Source organism: Antechinus flavipes, chromosome 5, assembly GCF_016432865.1.
Source record: "Antechinus flavipes isolate AdamAnt ecotype Samford, QLD, Australia chromosome 5, AdamAnt_v2, whole genome shotgun sequence".
In the NCBI taxonomy this organism is placed as follows: domain Eukaryota; kingdom Metazoa; phylum Chordata; class Mammalia; order Dasyuromorphia; family Dasyuridae; genus Antechinus; species Antechinus flavipes.
The window spans coordinates 59,516,475-59,535,879 of NC_067402.1; the positions used below are offsets into that span (position 1 = coordinate 59,516,475).

Here is a 19,405-nt window from a genome sequence, read left to right on the forward strand (position 1 = left end):
TGTTCACCTCCTCCCCACTCAATAAACCTCAATGGCTAATGGAGGCTAGAACCTCTAGGATCAAATGCTAATTCCTCTTTGGGGCATTGGAATTTTTCACAACTTGGTCTCCTGCCTACTCTTCTGTCTTATTACATCCATTTCTGCTTCTCACACTCTACAATCTAGCTGGAGTGGCCAAATTACTATTCTTACAGAGCATAGACCATGATCTTACCTTGTACTCGTTAATGACTATCTGGAATGGACGACTTTCCTCTCTTTGTTTCTTGCATTTCTTGATTTCACCTAAGATTCACCTAACATTTTCTATATGAGGCTTTTTCCAGGTTCTCCAGAGTGTTTGTTCTCTCTTTCTCTCTCTCTCTCTCTCTCTCTCTCTCTCTCTCTCTCTCTCTCTCTCTCTCTCTCTGTATTTCTCTGTGTGTGTGTCTCTCTCTTTCTCTCATATTCCCTGAAAACTAGAATTCTTTTTCTCCTGTTTTTGAAGTCTGACTGCCTATTATAGTGTGTGCTTAATAAATACTTGCTGATCACTGCTTAATTTTGCCTAGACAATAATAGACCAAGTAGGTCTGCAGCCTGGAGGATGCACTTGACCCAAAGCATGATCACTAATAATTCAGATTCAACTTGAAAGGAGATCAAGAATTGCGTTCCCAAGGAGCTAAATGGTCTTGACCTTATTCTAACACTTTATTTCAGTGACACAGATAAAGACATGGTTTCCATGCTTATCAGATTTGCTGATGACACAAAGCTGAAGGGGTTGGCTAATCCTGGTTGATGAAGTCAGGTTCCACAAAGACTGTAGCGCATTAGACTGATGGGATGAATCTAGTAAGATGAAACATTACGTAGACAAATGTAAATTCTTATACTTGGATTTAAAAAAATCCACTTCCTTCTCTTCGATAAAGAGAGCTAATTCAGTTTCAATTGATCAAAGATGGACAGAAGCAGCTACACCCAAAGAAAGAACACTGGGAAATGAATATAAACTGCTTGCATTTTTGTTTTTCTTCCCGGATTATTTATACCTTCTGAATCCAGTTGTCCCTGTGCAACAAGAAAACTGTTCGGTTCTGCACACATATATTGTATCTAGGATATACTGTGACATATTCAACATGTAAAGGACTGCTTGCCATCTGGGGGAGGGGGTGGAGGGAGGGAGGGGAAAAATCGGAACAGAAGTGAATGCAAGGGATAATGCTATGAAAAATTATCCTGGCATGGGTTCTGTCAATAAAAGTTATTAAAAAAAAACAAAAAAACAAATATGCAAGAGAAAAGATGCTCAGATAAAAAACCCCAAGTTTAAGCTCTACTTCATTTGTTGTCCTTCTATACAAAACATATATAAACAAAATATCAACCCTGGGCCTTTATCTGTCAAATATAAAAGAATGGATTGAATGGACCCACCTACTATTTTTCTTACTGAGTTTTATTTTCTTTGTAAAATAAATTGGTAGATCAATAGGAAAATAAATCCACTTCCTAAGTACAATATCAGGGTGTCTAGATAGGCAGTCTGACCTAAGTTTTTTAGTGGAACACAGGAACAATATGAATCAACAGCTTAATATGGTATTCAAGAAAAGTTAACGTGACCATAGTTGACATTGCAAAGCTTTGTGTTCAGGATTAGGAAGGAGATGGTACCCAATGTTCCCCGGCCTGATCAAATCACATTTGGAAAATTGCATTCCTATCTAGGGTTCACATTTTAGGAAGAACTTTCTTAAGCTTGAGTATGTCCCATGGTCATATTATGCCATATGACCATTAGTTACAGGAACAGGAGTTGCTAAATTTGGAGAAGAGAAGACTTTGTGGGAGAAAGGCATTATTACTGCTTTTCAACTTCTTAAGGGTCATTCATGAAAGAGGGATTAGACTTGTTCTGCTTGGTTCCAGAGGGGACAATGGGCATAATTTGCAAAGAAGGAAAATGAGGTTTAAAATAAGGAAAGCCTCCTTAATAAAGAGTAAATTATCCAAAAAATACTCATCTAAAAGTAAACCAGACTGCCTCTGGAAGTGCTGGAATCTCCCATTACTACAAGTTAACAAAAGCTGAATGATTGCTTGTTGAGCATGTTGTGGAAGATTCCTCTTGAGATATGGGTAGTACTAGGTATCTCTGATATGTCTTCTCTGATTCTTCTCTGATTCTCGGAAAAGTCTTTTTGTTGTGAAATCTTGATTTTTGTAAAACCCATTTAACTAGAAGCCATAACAAAGGGCAAAATCTCTGACCCCTTCCTCCCCTGGACTTTTTTCTCTACTTCTATCCAAGGAGGTAAATGACAGAATTCCCTCTTTCTAATTTCTGAGCATTGTTAACCAGCCTCTCCTCCTAAATTGTAGACTGTTTCCCAGTCTTCTTCCTAATCCCTCTGAATATTCCTCCTCAGCCTCTTTCATTGGTTCTGTTGGGCATAAACAAGGCAGAAGTCCTCAGCCTACTTCTATTTTCTTTCTCTTTTTTTTTTCTCTTTCTATGGGACTATCTCTCTGAATAACTCTCTCTGTCCATCTCCCTGTGTCCCTGTGTCCTTCTTCCTGTGTCTGTCTCTGTCTCTGTGCCTTTGTCTCTCTCTGTTTCTGTTTCTCTATCTCTTTCTCTCTATCTCTGCCTCTATTTGTCAGTCTGCCTCCTTGCCTCTGTCTCTTTGTTTCTCTCTCTCTCTCCTCTCTCTCTCTCTCTCTCTCTTTCTCTCTCTCTCTCTCTCTCTCTCTCTCTCTCTCTCTCTCTCTCTCTCTCTCTCTCTCACACACACACACACACACCACATTCTTTCTCATCCTTGAGCCCTATCCATCATTCCCAATTATCTATTAGATATCTACATTTGGATGTCCTTCTAGTTCCTTAGCCTCAAAATGTCCCAAACTGACTCAAGACTCTTATGTATTCCCCTCCAAACCCTCCTTCTTTTCTTCTCTTAACTTCCTTATATGCTCACTATTCTCCTAGGCACCTAGACTTTTTCAGCCCCTTTGTCTTCCCCACTCCTCATATACACTCAATAGACAGTGAGATGGTTTAGTGCAGGGGTCCTCAAACTTTTTAAATAGGGGGCCAGTTCACTGTCCCTCAGACCGTTGGAGAGCTGGACTATAGTAAAAACAAAAACTTGGTTTTGTGGGCCTTTAAATAAAGAAACTTCATAGCCCTGGGTGAGGGGGATAAACGTCCTCAGCTGCTGCATCTGGCCCATGGGCCGTAGTTTGAGGACCCCGGGAACTTTAGTGGATAGAGGCAAATCTGAGTTCAAATCTGACCTCAGAAACTTACTAGCTTTGTGACCCTGAGCAAGTCATTTAACTTTGCCTCAATTTCCTCATTGGTAAAATGGGGGCAATAATAGCACCTCTCAGGGCTGTTGTGATAAAATGAGATAATATTTGTAAAGCACCTAACACATAGTAGGTACTATATAAATATGAGCTATTATTATTGGCCATAATATCTGCTGCTTGCTACAGAGTTTATACTTTTATATTTTTCTAAAAGAATGTATTCAGTGTGCAAAGAATCTTTGGGGACAGAAGGAAAAAATATTATATTTTGGACAGTGACAGAATGACAACAAAGAAAAAGGGGACACCTGTTTAACAGGAGACGTTTGTCAACTAAGGAAATTAACCTTCCTCTTTTCCATTTTAAGAATCATTATTACTAAAATTAAAAATTCTCTTTAATTTTTATCTCAGATATAAAAAATTATCTAAACAAAGATTTAAATGAAAAAACAATCAAAGTCCTCAAGGAGATGCTCCTATCTTGCCTTTAAATGTAGGCCACAAATTTATTTTTTGAGAAGAACAATATTATTCTCATTTTATCTTTTCTAACCCTCCAACATACATCATTTAGATGGGGAAGGGGAAGTTATTATCTTTCAGGTAGCAGGGGATTCATAAATGTTTGATGATGATTAACTGACTTGCCAAAGGTCACACAGATACTGAGAGCCAGAATAAAGGCCCAAGTATCTGGATTTTTAAGGAGGTTCATTTTCCATGACATCGCAGTTTATCCTGCCTAAAACACACATACTATTATCCATCCTATTTTGTTTTGTTCTGTTGGAAACTATTGGAAACTGATTGATGAAATGCCACTTGGAATTTACTGGGTCTGAAGGCTGAAGTTGGTGATTCTTAGCTGTTATTCTACAATATTCTAGATGCCAATTATCCCAAGCTTAGTTAGGAAATTCTCCAGAGCAGAGGAAAATCTCTCAAAGTAAAATAAATACATGCCATACTAGATTATACTTTTAGAAGAGGAATATTAGAAAAGATTTAGAAATCTATGATTAGAAGAGGTTTAGAAATCCATGATTTATTGCAGCAGCACCAAATTTGCTGTCCTTCAGACCATAAGGCCAAACCAGATTAAAATGTAATCGGGAAATAGTTAACAAAACAAATAAAAATATAATAAAATATGAATGCATGTAATGTTACTATGTGGTCTTTTAAGTCTACATGTAGCTACAAGAATCCTATCTGAGTCTGATTCACTAATTTAAGTATTGTTAAATCTCTATTTTTCTTTAGATCTATGATATTTGCATGTCAAGGAAACAAAGTATAGTTATACATTCTGTGGGACAGAGGTCTGGTTCATAAGTGGACATGGCCAAAGAATGTAACCCAAGCCTTATCAGTTTGTTAGGAAGTGTCAGCCATTATTAAGTTTTAGCAAGGCCTTTAGGAACTCCAAGCCATGATAAGGCATCAGAGAAAGATTTTAGTGGAGGACAAAACTGAATAAATGGCTTAGAGAATGTTATAGCCCATTATGTTTTCTGTTTGTTGATGAAAAAAGCACCCCACAGCAGAACAAAGAGTCTTCTTCTTCAGATTGTTCCCTTTACTTTGGATCAGATAATATTCCTTAATAACTACAACCATGGAGGTAGTTTAATTATCCTCAGATTGTCATGATCAAATGAGATATAAAACAGAGATGGGGGCTGTGTTCTTGCCAAAGGTATTTTTTTCATTACCACAGAAGGTGTTTAGTGCAGTACAAATGGAGGAGAATTTTTTTTTTTAATAGATCATGGATTCCTTATATCTTTTTGCATCATCAGCCCCTCCTTTGGGAAATCTGTTGAAAACTATGGATCACTTTTCACAATAATATCTTTGAAGGAATAAAACACATAATATACAAATGAAACCAATTCCATTGGAATAGTTATCAAAACATTTAAAGATAAGTTCAAAGATCCCTTATGAAGAGATATTCCTTTTTGTGAATGATGATGTACTGCTACATTTAATCTCAGAATATGATAGAAATTTCTTAAGTCAACCTATTGAGTTAGTCCATAAATATTTGAGTCTTAAAACATCTAGGTAGTGTCATGGATAAGATACTGGATTTGGAGTCAGAAAGATCTGAGTTCAAATTCTATTATAAACATTAGCTATATTTCTTCACTTCTCCAATTCAATTCTCTTATCTGTGAAATGTAGGTAATTACATCATCTACCTCAAGAGGTTGTTGGCGTAAAATCCAGCACTCTATTCATGATCCTGGCTAACCAGGTTGTATTTGGGAGTATTTCAGAGTTTTCAGAAATTCCAAGTTGAATTCTACCCTGAAACAAAAACTCGCAAATCCTCACATTCTTCTGGATATTTTGTCTGGCTTGAAATCATGGAGCACGATAGTCAACAAAACACTAAACCTTCATGCTGCAATCAAAATTGAAGGGCGACAGGGAGATAAATGGTAGATATAAATAACCTCTAGCATTATCCAAAATGACTGGAAAGCAACTACATAATAAAGGCAACATAAAATTGGGAAGAGATGAATGAACATGACGTTGAGACCCAGAGAAAGGCTTCCATCATGGTGGATGGATCTTCTATGAATATGGGAAGGCACAGAGCAGAGTCTCACAGGCTGAGCATGGGTGACTTTTGATCTGTACTTTTGAAAAGAAAACCCTCATCCATGAAATCAGGGACCTTTATAATATTGCAATATGTTACTGTATCATCTGATGCAACATTTATGGAACTTTGCAGTGGATCCCTTATTACCTCTAAAGACTTTTTTAGGAGGAAATGGGAAAAAAAATTTTTTATTAAGAATATTATTTTCTTAATATGGCAGCCAAAACCTATGAAAATATCAGCTTGAAGACCCCAAGGTTTGTGTGATGCCATAGAATACATGCAGCTACCTGACTCCCATCAGTGATGAGAATCTGAGAGTTTAGAAGGGCTCTCAAAATTCATCTGGCCCCATCCCACCTCCATTTTACAGATGAGGAAACTGACTTGCTGTATTAAAATTGCATCTTCTTCTAATCCTCTGGACCTGGGAAACGAATGTAAACTATCTGCATTTTTGTTTTTCTTCCCGGATTATTTATACCTTCTGAATCCAATTCTCCCTACGCAACAAGAGAACTGTTCGGTTCTACAACATATATTGTATCTAGGATATACTGCAACATATCCAACATATAAAGGACTGCTTGCCATCTAGGGGAGGGGGTGGAGGGAGGGAGGGGGAAAAAATCGGAACAGAAACGAGTGTCAATATAATGTAATTATTAAATAAAAAATAAAAAAAAACAAACAAACAAAAAAAAAACTAATCCTCTGGACCACCTCCTTCCTTCTAGAGCATTGAGTAAGTTTATTAATAGCCAGGATAAAGCAACAATAACAGAAGTAAAACTGAATAGGAGTGGTTAAGTGGCACAGTGGATAGAGCAGTTGAACTAGTATCAGAAAGATCAGAATTAAAATCTGGCTTCAGACATTTACTAGCAATGTGATCATGGACAAATCACTTACCCCCTTTTGCCACAGTTTCCTCATCTGTAAATTGAGAAGAAAGTGGCAAATCACTGCAGTATCTTTGCCAAGAAAATCTAAATGGGATCATCAATCACAGGACACAACTGAAGTGACTCCAACAACAAATATTTAACCACTCAAGGAAAATGAGTAAACTCAAAAGGGGACAGTGTCTAACTGGGTAGGGAAGCTAACTCTGCTTGCACTGAACAAAGGGAAACATCTATATTGCTCTCTTCAGCATTTATGTCCCTGAAATAACAACAACAATAACAAACAAAGATATAACAGCTACCCTTTATAAAAATGCTTTAGGGTTTGCAAAACACTTTACCAATGTTATTTTATTAGATCTTCACAACAACTTTAAAGGTTAAGTGCTCTAATTATCCCCACATTATAGATAAAGAACCTGAGGTAGACACAGGTTTAAATGACTTGCCTAAAGTCACATGGCTAGTAAATGAATTAAGGCAAATTTGATCTGAAATCTATCCTGTGCTCTATCCACAATTCCACCTAGCTGCATGTTAATTGCATAGTAGTGACCAAATGAAAAACCTTAAGAAGGCACAAAAAAATTCTTTCTTACCTCTTGATGTAGTGGGCATTGAAAGGTAAAAGTCTTCACTGCTTTGAGAATGACTACTACCATCTAGACGAGACTAAAGGAAAATATTTCATTATTAAGGTTATCAAGTTATCAAATTATTTGCTGTTTTTTTTTCAAAAGACATCTAAAGAAAATAAAAATTCATACCAAAACTGTAGGTTGATATGACTTTTCTTTCACTGCTTGGCCCTGTATTGGCTGTATATATAAGGGCTTTGCTTTCTAGAATGCACAAAAAAATGGAAAGAAGACACTGAGTTATTCAGCAGAATAAGCATGACAGATCAACTAACTAAAGACTAACTATCTCTACAAAATATTCTTTCCTGGAGGAACAAAGAAATGAGTGTTAGGGCAATACTAGTCTGCTTTGATATAAACTGGCAGATGTTTTCCCCTCGGATTGACAACTTAGCTCAAACATACTGCTGTTTCCTTCCTTGCACCAACCATTCACAAAAGAAAAACCAAAAATATTTGTTTTGTGTTATTAGAGTATTTTCATGCCCACTGGATTTTGAAGTTTGAAGGATTACAAGATGGAGAAGTTCTCTTTCTTTGAAAATCTTTCACAACTTTTTGTATTTATTTTATGTGCATATCATATTCATATTATATTTGCATTATATTCATATATAGTCATAATTCATAATTCAACAAAGATTAGAATCTACCATGTGCAGAGTATATTGCAACATATAAAGTTTAGATAAGACACACTGCTTCATCTAAAGACACACACACACACACACAACCCCCATAAACACAAAGATATTACACACTTCTCCTCGATTTTGAAATTGTTTTTAGCTCATCCGGGGAGCAGGAGAAAATCTGCCCTAACTGCCAAGGTTTGGGCTCATTCTGTAGTAACATCCAGGTCCCAGGAAGCTGTACCCCACCAGTTCCATATCTCTGGGATTATGCTGGAAAAAAAAATGAAGCCCTTGCTTCCAGGGAATCAGAAACAGAAGCACACATGCCAAATGTCCATAACTATCACACGCTGAAAGAAAAACATGGCAGATCAAATACCAAATCCTTATTTCCTCATCTCCATTCTTTATGTTAACTATAGACCTTTAGCTATCTATGTACAACATATGTCATTTTTCTGGTTTTGGTAAACTCCCTGAGGATCAGGGCAGTGTCTTTGTATAATCCTTAGTGGAGTGGACTTTGCACACCAATTGTTGTTTGGTGGTATCCAACTCTTGAGACCTTCTTTGACAAAGATACCAGACTAGTTTGAGATTTCCTTCTCCAGTGTATCCCCATTTTATAGATGAGTAACTGAAGCAAACAGGTGATAAGTGACTTGCCCAGATCAGACAGCTAGTAAGTGTCTAAAGTCATTTTTGAACTCTGGGCTTCCTGACTCCAGGCCTAGTACTTTATTCATTGTACCATCTACCAGTTCTTTGCACATAGTAGATGGCTTACTATTTACTGAATTGTGAAAATTGTATATAATCAACAAAAAATTATGATGACAGACCATTTAGTATTTTCAAAGAAATAGCATTTATCTGAATTCAACCTTCCAATTCCAGTGGGCATGAAAATTATAAAACAAAACAGAATACTTCATCTCTATTGGAGCATCTAAATCCCTGAGAATTCCAGGGGCAGGAAAGTAAACTCCAGATTAGAGGTAGTGATCTCCCAAACAGGAGCTTAAAAAACCACAGTCATATAGGACCTGGAAGTGGCTTCCTATATCCTGAAGTAGCATCCATTGGAGCTGGGAACTTAAATCCAATAAGTCAGACACCTTTCACTTCCCTTTTCAGCTTGTCAATTGATCTTTAACCTAGACACAGTACCTAGTAAATACTTCAGAGGCTTCGTAAATAAGAGGGTTTCATTAATGCCTGCTGATTACCGTTTGACATAAAAACCTCCCTTCTCTGCTCAAACTTACCTTTCATATCCCTTAGTCTTGTGACAGGCTATAAAAACATTTTAAGCTTATTTGCTCAAGGTATCTGGTATTTCTATTTCTGAAGTTATGTCACTGACTGGCTAGAGAATTCTTGAGGAAAAAAATGATTAACTTGTAACATGATGTTTGAACTTAACAAATCTTAATAGCAACTCACTAATTTAGCTCCTAATTGGACATTCACACTTAGCTAATTAATATAAGAGTTGTGTGAAGAAAAATTATGAAAGCAGAAACAAATCTAATCTTTTGGTTATATTTTAAAGGAAATGAAATATTTAATACTTTTTAAAGTGATAAAAGTGATATCTAATGCATGAATACTAAGACAGGATACTAAGCAGATTCAGTATCTGAAATTAAGGTAACTCTAGATAAAATATTGTTCTTTACTCAGGAAACAGAAAATGAATGAACATAGAAGAGTTATAACTATATGCTTATACTTATCTATTGGCAGGGAAAAACTCAGAATATGAGAAGACCTGTATGAACTGATGCAGAGAGAAGGGAGCAGAACCAGGGGAATAAATTCTACAATAACAACATTATAAGGAAAAACAACTTTGAAAAACTGGAGAATGCTGATCAATGCAGTGACTAGCCTAATTCTAGAGGGACTTATTGATGATGAAGCATGCTACCCACTTCCTGAAAGAGTTGTGATGAATTCAAGACATTTTCTGACACAACCAATGCGGGAATTTGTTTTGCTTCACTACATAATATTTGTCATAAGGAATGGCTCATTTTTAGCACTATCTTTTTCAGCTTCTTTACTCCTATCATTGCAAAAGTAGAAGGCTACAGTAGAGGACAAGGGTTATTTTATATCTTTCTTTTAGTGGATTGCTATGGCCAAAGAATTCATCACCAAGTGTCTCGCCCATTATCAGTGAACCTCTGTGTACTTAACTAGGTCCTTTATTGGGATTATACTTAATTTTTTTTTTCAAAGCACAATATAGCCCTGCAAAAGCTTTTGATCCACTAGTATAGCCTTTGAGAAACCAGGATCATAGCTTTATTATGAGAAGGCATGAGGTTAAGGCTTTCTAAAGGTACTAGTTTTTTTTTTAAGATAACCCAAAGGTTTTAGTAGCTTGTGTAGCTGCCATTTCACACTATAGACACAGTGTAAATTTGCTTTCCATTTGGGAGTATGGGCTTTTTTGCACTCAGGCTGTTGCCTAGCTATCACTTACTCATCTAACCAGTTCTGAATATAATTAACTGTGCTGTCATGTAGACCATAGGCATCACAGTCTCAGTCTATACTTGAATACAAACCAAACCAGATTCAAATATAATTGAGAAATATTTGTAAAAATGAATTAAAATATAATAGAAACATGGATAATATTATTACATTTTAAAACTAAATCAACATGGGCTCTCTCTCTCTCTCTCTATATATATATACATATATATGTATATATGTATGTATGTATGTATGTATATATATATATATAATATATATATATATAAAATTTGCTGAGGCAGTTGGCATTAAGTGACTTGCCCAGGGTCACAGCAGCCCTGGTCCACAAATATTTTGATGTAATGTTTAGTGGCCCCCATTTCTATGCAAGTTTGACACCATTGATTTTTTGTTATTCAGTTGTGTTCAACTCTTTGTGATTCCATGGACCATAGTACTGCATGCCCTTCTATTCTCTACTGTCTCCTAAAGTCTGTCCAAGGTCTTGTACATTGCTTCCATGACACTATCTATCCATCTCATCCTCTGCCATCTCCTTTTCCTTTAGCTTTCAATCTTTCCTAAGACCAGGGGCTTTTCCAATCAATTCTGTCAAATCCTCCATTTGCCTCTTCAATGGAGAAGCTGTAAAAATATTAAATTAACAATTAGAGGGCCAGAATTTGAAAATCTGTTCAACTATTTAAGTTCTGGGTGACTTCAGAAAAAGTAATTTCATCTTTCTAGATCTTTTCTCATCTTTAAAATGAGGGAACCAGATGGTTACAAATGAACTCTAATATCACTGCTAGTTCTAACTCTATGAATATATGATCCATGTAGGTGCAACTTCCCATTGGTCTTGAGGTCTTGATTGCATGATATCAATATTCATATAACTCACTTCCTTTATAAATAAGGACTTCAAATTCAAAGAACCAATAGTTAAATCAACAGTCAAGTCAAAGATCATTTATTTAGTGTGTACTATGTGCAAGGCCTTTCCAGAATAGTAGAAACTTGAAGAGCTTTTGTTCTACTAGAAGAGACTCCATGAATCAAGCATCACCTCTATAATCTTGAGGGATAGATAGTAGAGTGTATCAGGAAGAATGTCAGAGTCAGGGGTTCCAGGTTCAAATTCTGTTCCTTAATGTCTATGTGACTTTGGGCAAGTCTTTTAATCTCACAGTTTCCAAACTGTAAAATGTGTGTGCTAGACCAAATGAATTCAAAGGTCCCTTCTAGGAGTCCATGTTCTATGACTTGAATGTTTCCAGATTGACTATTTGATTGATATTGACTGAGCAAACTTCCACACTTTAGAAACTTTCAACTTTATAATCTCAAAAATGTAGGAGGCGTTATTGGGGAGACATCCATAATTGTGTTTACTTGATGCCTCTAGTTTTTCTGCTTTCTAATGTCTTGGTCCTAGGGACTACTTACTCCCTCCACTCCTTTCTCCCTTAAGAGAAGGCCAAAGCAAGGGAGACTCAGAAGAGTCTAGTCATAGAAATATTCATCTGTATCCCATGAATGCACATGAAAAAATCCACCTGAGAAGTAGTATGGCAGCAAGTTACCTTGCACTCAAGGTAGTGCACTCAAAAGGAGCACTCAAAAGGAGCACAGAGTCTAAAATCATAGTTACTTACATTATAATTGAAGGATGTCTCGGAAAGCGTTACAAATTGGCGAACCACTGACTGTCTAGTAAACATCTCATTCTTGAGGGCATGGTAACTGAAAAAGAAGGAAAGAGTTTGATTCAAAGTATTATTTAATAATTTCTTCCATTTTAAGTATCCCTACCTTAATGGGGTGCAGATTTAGTAACTGCTTTTCTTGTAATTTATTCTCAGAGCTGATAAAGAATCATTGAATGTTAGGATTGGGAGGGACTTGTAACCACACTTCTTTCAACTGCATATTTTACATATAATGAAATCGATTTGGCTTGGTAAAGACAGATATCTGACACACTAAATTAACAAGAGGAGAACAGAAGAATTAGAGAAATGATGACAATAAAACTCTTTTGTCTATCAGAAAAATATTGGTAATTTCTTGTTAATAAAGGTATCTCATCCTCTAGTCCAGAATCTGATTATGATGAGTTTTGTTTTCTACTCTTTGGGGAGCTTTAGGCAGTAGCTAAAGATGTTGTCAGTGATTGTATCTATAGCTTATTATACACACAGAATTTCAGAATCCTACACAAAGGAAGAAGAGTAATGAATAAGGAAGTGTACCAAAGAAGTAATTGTAGGGCAGTGATAGATACAACTGGAAAGATAGATTAAGGGGATGTCATATACGTAATATAGCTAGGTTTCATCATGGTATTTGAAAATATCACTTTTTATGTCATTATGGGAGGAGAAAAAGAGATAAGAGACAAAGACAAAGACAGACAAACACAGAGAGATAAAGAAAGAGAGAGAGAGAGAGAGGGAGAGAGAGAGAGAAAGAGAGAGAGAGAGAGAGAGAGAGAGAGACAGAGAGATTTTAAGAACGATAAAGAAGAGACCAAAGTTGGTACAAAGGAATGTCTCTAGTGTAATGCCCTAGTGATCTATCCTTGGTCATATCCTTTCTTTTTTTTAAATAACTTTTTATTGACATAATCCATGCCTGGGTAATTTTTTACATTGTTCCTTGCATTCACCTCTGTTCCGACTTTTCCCTCCCTCCCTCTACCCCCTCCCCCAGATGGCAAACAGTCCTATACATGTTAAATATGTCACAGTATATCCTAGATACAATATATGTGTGCAGAACTGAACAGTTCTTTTGTTGCACAGGGAGAATTGGATTCAGAAGGTAGAAATAATCCGGGAAGAAAAACAAAAATGCAAACAGTTTACATTCATTTCCCAGTGTTCTTTCTTTGGGTGTAGCTGCTTCTGTCCATCATTTATCAATTGAAACTGAGTTAGATCTCTTTGTTGAAGAAATCCACTTCCATCAGAATACATCCTCATACAGTATCGTTGTTGAAGTATATAATGATCTCCTGGTTCTGCTCATTTCACTTAGCATCAGGTCATGTAAGTCTCTCCAAGCCTCTCTGTATTCATCCTGCTGGTCGTTTCTTACATAACAATAATATTCCATAACATTCATATACCACAATTTACCCAGCCATTCTCCAACTGATGGGCTTCCATTCAATTTCCAGTTTCTAGCCACTACAAACAGGGCTGCCACAAACATTTTGGCACATACAGGTCCCTTTCCCTTCTTTAGTATCTCTTTGGGGTATAAGCCCAGTAGTACCACTGCTGGGTCAAAGGATATGCACAATTTGATAACTTTTGGGGCATAATTTCAGATTGCTCTCCAGAATGGTTGGATTTGTTCACAACTTCACCAACAATGCATCAGTGTCCCAGTTTTCCTGCAACCCCTCCAACATTCATCATTATTTTTTTCTGTCATCTTAGTCAATCTGACAGGTGTGTAGTGGTATCTCAGATTTGTTTTAATTTGCATTTCTCTGATCAATAGTGATTTGGAACACTCATATGAATGGAAAGAGTTTCAATTTCATCATCTGAAAATTGTCTGTTCATATCCTTTGACCATTTATCAATTGGAGAATGGCTTAATTTCTTATAAATTAGACTCAATTCTCTATATATTTTGGAAATGAGGCCTTTATCAGAACCTTTAACTGTGAAGATGTTTTCCCAGTTTGTTGCTTCCCTTCTAACCTTGTTTGCATTAGTTTTGTTTGTACAAAGGCTTTTTAATGATATAATCAAAATTTTCTATTTTGTGATCAGTAATGGTCTCTAGTTCATCTTTGGTCACAAATTTCTTCCTCCTCCACAAGTCTGAGAGATAAACTATCCTATGATCCTCTAATTTATTTATAATCTCGTTCTTTATGCTTAAATCATGGACCCATTTTGATCTTATCTTGGTACATGGTGTTAAGTGTGGGTCCATGCCTAATTTCTGCCATACTAATTTCCAGTTATCCAACAGTTTTTGTCAAATAATGAATTCTTATCCCAAAAGTTAGGATCTTTGGGTTTGTCAAACACTATATTGCTATAGATGACTATTCTGTCTTGTGAACTTAACCTATTCCACTGATCAACTAATCTATTTCTTAGTCAATACCAAATGATTTTGGTGACTGCTGCTTTATAATATAGTTTTAGATCAGGTACAGCTAGGCCACCTTCATTTGATTTTTTTTAATCAATAATTCCCTTGAGATTCTCGATCTTTTGTTCTTCCATATGAATTTTGTTATTTTTTCTAGATCATTAAAATCTTTTCTTGGAAGTCTGATTGGTATAGCATTATAAATAAATCAATTACTTTAGGGAGTATTGTCATCTTTATTATATTTGCTCAGCCTATCCAACAGCACTTAATATTTTTCCAATTATTTAAGTCTGACTTTATTTGTGTGGAAAGTTTTTTGTAATTTTGCTCATATAATTCATTACTTTCCTTTGGTAGATAGATTCCCAAATACTTTATGCTGTTGACAGTTATTTTGAATGGAATTTCTCTGTGTATCTCTTGCTGTTGGATTTTGTTGGTGATGTACAAAAATGCTGAGGATTTATGGGGATTTATTTTGTATTCTGCTACTTTGCTAAAGTTATGAATTATTTCTAATAGCTTTTTAGTAGAATCTGTGGGGTTCTCTAAATATACCATCATATCATCTGCAAAGAGTGATAGTTTGGCTTCCTTATTGCCTACTCTAATTCCTTTAATCTCTTTCTCAACTCTTATTGTTGAGGCTAGCTTTTCTAATACAATTGAACAATAAGGGTGATAGTGGGCAACCCTGCTTCACTCCAGATCTTACTGGGAAAGGTTCCAGTTTTTCCCTTTTGCATATGATGCTATTGATGGTTTTAAATATATGTTCCTGACTATTTTAAGGAAAAGTCCATTTATTCCTATACTCTCCCTAGAAGAGTTTTTATTAGGAATGGATGTTGGATTTTATCAAATGTTTTTTCTGCATTTATTGAGATGATCATATAGTTTTTATTAGTTTTGTTACTGATATAGTCAATTATGCTAATAGTTTTCCTAATATTGAAACAGCCCTGCATTCCTGGTATAAATCCTACTTGGTCATAGTGTATTATCCTGGGGATGATTTTCTGTAATCTTTTTGCTAATATTTTATTTAAGATTTTAGCATCAATATTCATTAGGGAGATTGGTCTATAATTTACTTCCTCTGTTTTCAACCTACCTGGTTTAGGTATCAGTACCATGTCTGTGTCGTAAAAGGAGTTTAGTGGGACTCCTTCAATCCCTAATTTTATACAGCATTGGAGCTAATTGTTCTTTAAATGTTTGGTAGAATTCACATGTAAATGCATCTGGTCCTGGGGATTTTTTCTTAGGGAGTTGGTTAATAGCTTGTTCTATTTCTTTTTCTGAGATGGGACTGTTTAGGATATTTACTTCTTCCTCTGTTAGTTTGGGCAAGCTATATTTTTGAAGGTATTCTTCCATTTCATTTAAGTTGTCGAATTTATTGGCATAAAGTTGAACAAAGTAAGTCCTAATTATTGCTCTAATTTCCTCTTCATTAGTGGTGAGTTCTCCCTTTTCATTTTTAAGACTAACAATTTGATTTTCCTCTTTCCTTTTTTAAATCAGATTTACTAAGGGTTTGTTTATTTTGTGAGTTTTTTTCATAGAACCAACTCTTAGTTTTATTAATTAATTCAATATATTTTTTTTTTACTTTCAATTTTATTGATCTCTCCTTTTATTTTTAGAATTTCAAGTTTAGTGTTTGATTGGGGGTTTTTAATTTTTTCCTTTTCTAGCATTTTTAGTTGCAAGCCCAATTCATTGACCTTCTCTTTTTCTATTTTAGGCATATGAAATTTCTCATTACCACTTTGGCTGCATCCCACACATTTTGGTATGACATCTCATTATTGTCATTTTCTTGGGTGACGTTATTATGTCTATGATTTGCTGTTTCACTCAATCATTCTTTAGTATGAGATTATTTAGTTTCCAATTATTTTTTGGTCTACTTTCCCCTGGCTTTTTGTTTAATGTAATTTTCATTGCATAGTGGTCTTAAAAGGATGCATTTACTATTTCTGCCTTACTGCATTTGAGTTTGAGGTTTTTATGTAGGTTCCATGAACTGCTGAAAAGAAAGTGTATCCTTTCTGTCTCCATTTTGTTTTCTCCAGAGATCTATCATATCTAACTTTTCTAGTATTCTATTTACCTTTTTGACTTCTTTCTTATTTATTTTGTGGTTTATCTAATTCTGAGAGTGCAAGGTTGAGATCTCCCAGTATTATAGTTTTGCTGTCTATTTCTTCTTGCAGCTCTCAATTTCTCTTTTAAGAATGTAGATGCTACTCCACTTGATGCATATATTTTAATATTGATATTGCTTCATTATCCCTGTTACCCTTTAGCAAGATATAGTGCCCTTCCTTATCTCTTTTAATTAGATCAATTTTTGCTTTTGCTTGATCTGAGATCAGGATGACTATCATTGCTTTTTTGACTTCACCTGAAACATAGTAGATTCTGCGCCAACCTTTTACCTTTACTCTGCATGTATCTCCCTGCTTCAGATGTGTTTCTTGTAAACAACATATTGTAGGATTCTGGCTTTTAATCCATTCTGCTAACTGCTTCCTCTTTATGGGGGAGTTTATCCCGTCCACATTTATGGTTAAAATTACCAATTCTGTATTACTTGCCATCTTGTTAACCCCTGTTTATGCTATTCTCCCTTCTTTCTCCCTTACCCCCCTTCCCAGTATTAAACTTGTGATCACCACTTGCTTCTCACAACTCTCCCTTTTTAGTATCCCTCCCCCCGCCTTAGAGTTCCTCCCCCTATCTTACTCCTTTTCCTCACAGTTTCCATATTCCCTTCCACTTAGCTTATTCCTTCCCTTTTCACTTTTCCCTTTTTACTTTTCAATGAGGTGGGAGAAGTTTCATCATAAATTGAATGTGTCTAAAATTTTTCTCTTAAAGCCGATTCTGATGGCAGTAAGATACTCATTATATTCACCCCCCTCCATTCTGTCTCTCAGATATACTAGGTTTCCTTTGCTTCTTCCTGAGATGTAGTATCCCCACTTGACCCTTTTTCTGGTACAATGTCCTTTCCACCTCTAGTTTCTAGAACAAGGCATACATGTATTCTTTATACATCTTTATAGTAGAAATATAGTTCCCAAGATTTCTTTTTACCTTTTTTAGGTTTCTCTTGAGTTCTGTATTTGTAGATCAAACTTTTTGTTAAGTTCTGATTTTTTCATCAAAAATAGGTGAAATTCGCTTATTTCATTGAATGACCATCTTCTTCCCTGGAAAAAGATGCTCATTCTAGCTGGGTAAATTATTTTTGGTTGCATACCAAGTTCCTTTCAGAACTTTCAGAATACCATATTCCAGGCCCTTTGATCTTTTAATGTGGAAGCTGCTAGGTCCTGGGTGATCCTTATTGTGGCTCCTTGATACTTGAATTGGGTTTTTCTAGCCGCTTGCAATATTTTTTCCTTCGTCTGAGGGTTCTGGCATTTGGCCACTATATTTCTTGGTGTTTTGATTTTAGGATCCCTTTCAGTAGGTGATTGATGAATTCTTTCAATGTCTATTTTACCCTCTGTTTCTATGACTTCTGGGTAGTTCTCTTTGATAATTTCCTGGAAAATAGTGTCCAGGCTCTTTTTTTCATCATGCTTTTCTGGGAGTCCAATGATTCTCAGATTGTCTCTCCTGGATCTGTTTTCCAGGTCTGATGTTTCCCCAAGAAGGTATTTCACATTCTTTTCCATTGTTTGATTTTTTTGGTTTTGCTTGTCTGATTCTTCTTGTCTCCTCGAATCATTCAATTCCATTTATTCAATTCTGATTTTCAATGAAGTATTTTCTTCACTCACTTTTTCTAATTGTCCAATTGAGTTATTTTGTTCTGTGGAATTTTTTTCCATTTTGCCAATTTTGTTTTTTAGAGATCTATTTTCTGTTTCCAGTTCACTAATCCTATTTTTCAAGGATTTTATTTCTTTATCCAGTCTCTCTTTAACTGAATGGGATGACTTCTCCAGACTCTCTTGCCAAGCCTCCCTCTCCCTTTCCCATTTTTCTTCTAGCTCCCTTGTGAGAGCCTTTTTAATTTCCTCCATGAGATTCAAATGTGCTGAGGAACAGATGATCTCCTCCTTTGGGGATTCACCTGGAGACTGTCTGTTTTTAGTCTCCTCAGGATTTAGAGTCTGCTCTCTATCCGTATAGAAGCTGCCAAGGGTTAAAGTCCTTTTCAATTTTTTGCTCATTTTGTCAGAGAAGAATCAAAGACAAATTAGCAAAGAAAAAAAGGAAAAAAACCCAAATGGAATCTGCTTTTTTTGGTTGGAGGGGCAGGGTGGTGTTACTGAGCTTCCTCTACAGACTGCGGGGGCAGCAGTGAGGCACTAGCTGGACTGTGCTGCGCCTGTGCTCTGAGACTCCAAGAGCATGCTGAGACACTGTGGGGGAGGGGTGGCCAGGTCCCGAGAAACTTCAGCTGTTTGGGGTTGTATTCTTCACCCCTGGTGTTTTTACTCTGCTGGGCTGCTGGCTTGCTGCTGGAGCAAAATATCCAGTCCTGTAGCGAAGCTCTCCCGGCAGCTGAGATCACACCCCACCCCCTCTCCGGTCTGCTCCCGTGCTCTCACTGCCGCTGCCCTCAGCCTGCACCCGATCTAAAGCCATCCCTGCCCTTGAGCAAAAACAGACCTTTCCTGGCGATTCTCAAGGATGGCTTCTCTT

At 36.2% G+C, this 19,405-nt stretch overlaps 1 protein-coding gene across 4 annotated transcripts in view; it reads right to left on the reverse strand.

The window, feature by feature from the left end:
* C5H10orf67 (chromosome 5 C10orf67 homolog) overlaps window positions 1–19,405 on the reverse strand; it is a 120,425-nt gene that overhangs the window by 14,786 nt on the left and 86,234 nt on the right. For all 4 annotated transcript variants that reach the window (XM_052001654.1, XM_052001655.1, XM_052001653.1 and 1 more), the window contains 3 exons: window positions 12,268–12,355; window positions 7,611–7,685; window positions 7,443–7,515 (listed from right to left, as the gene is read on the reverse strand). In XM_052001654.1, the coding sequence (XP_051857614.1) occupies window positions 7,443–7,515; window positions 7,611–7,685; window positions 12,268–12,355 (236 nt within the window). The remainder of the gene's footprint in view (window positions 1–7,442; window positions 7,516–7,610; window positions 7,686–12,267; window positions 12,356–19,405) is intronic.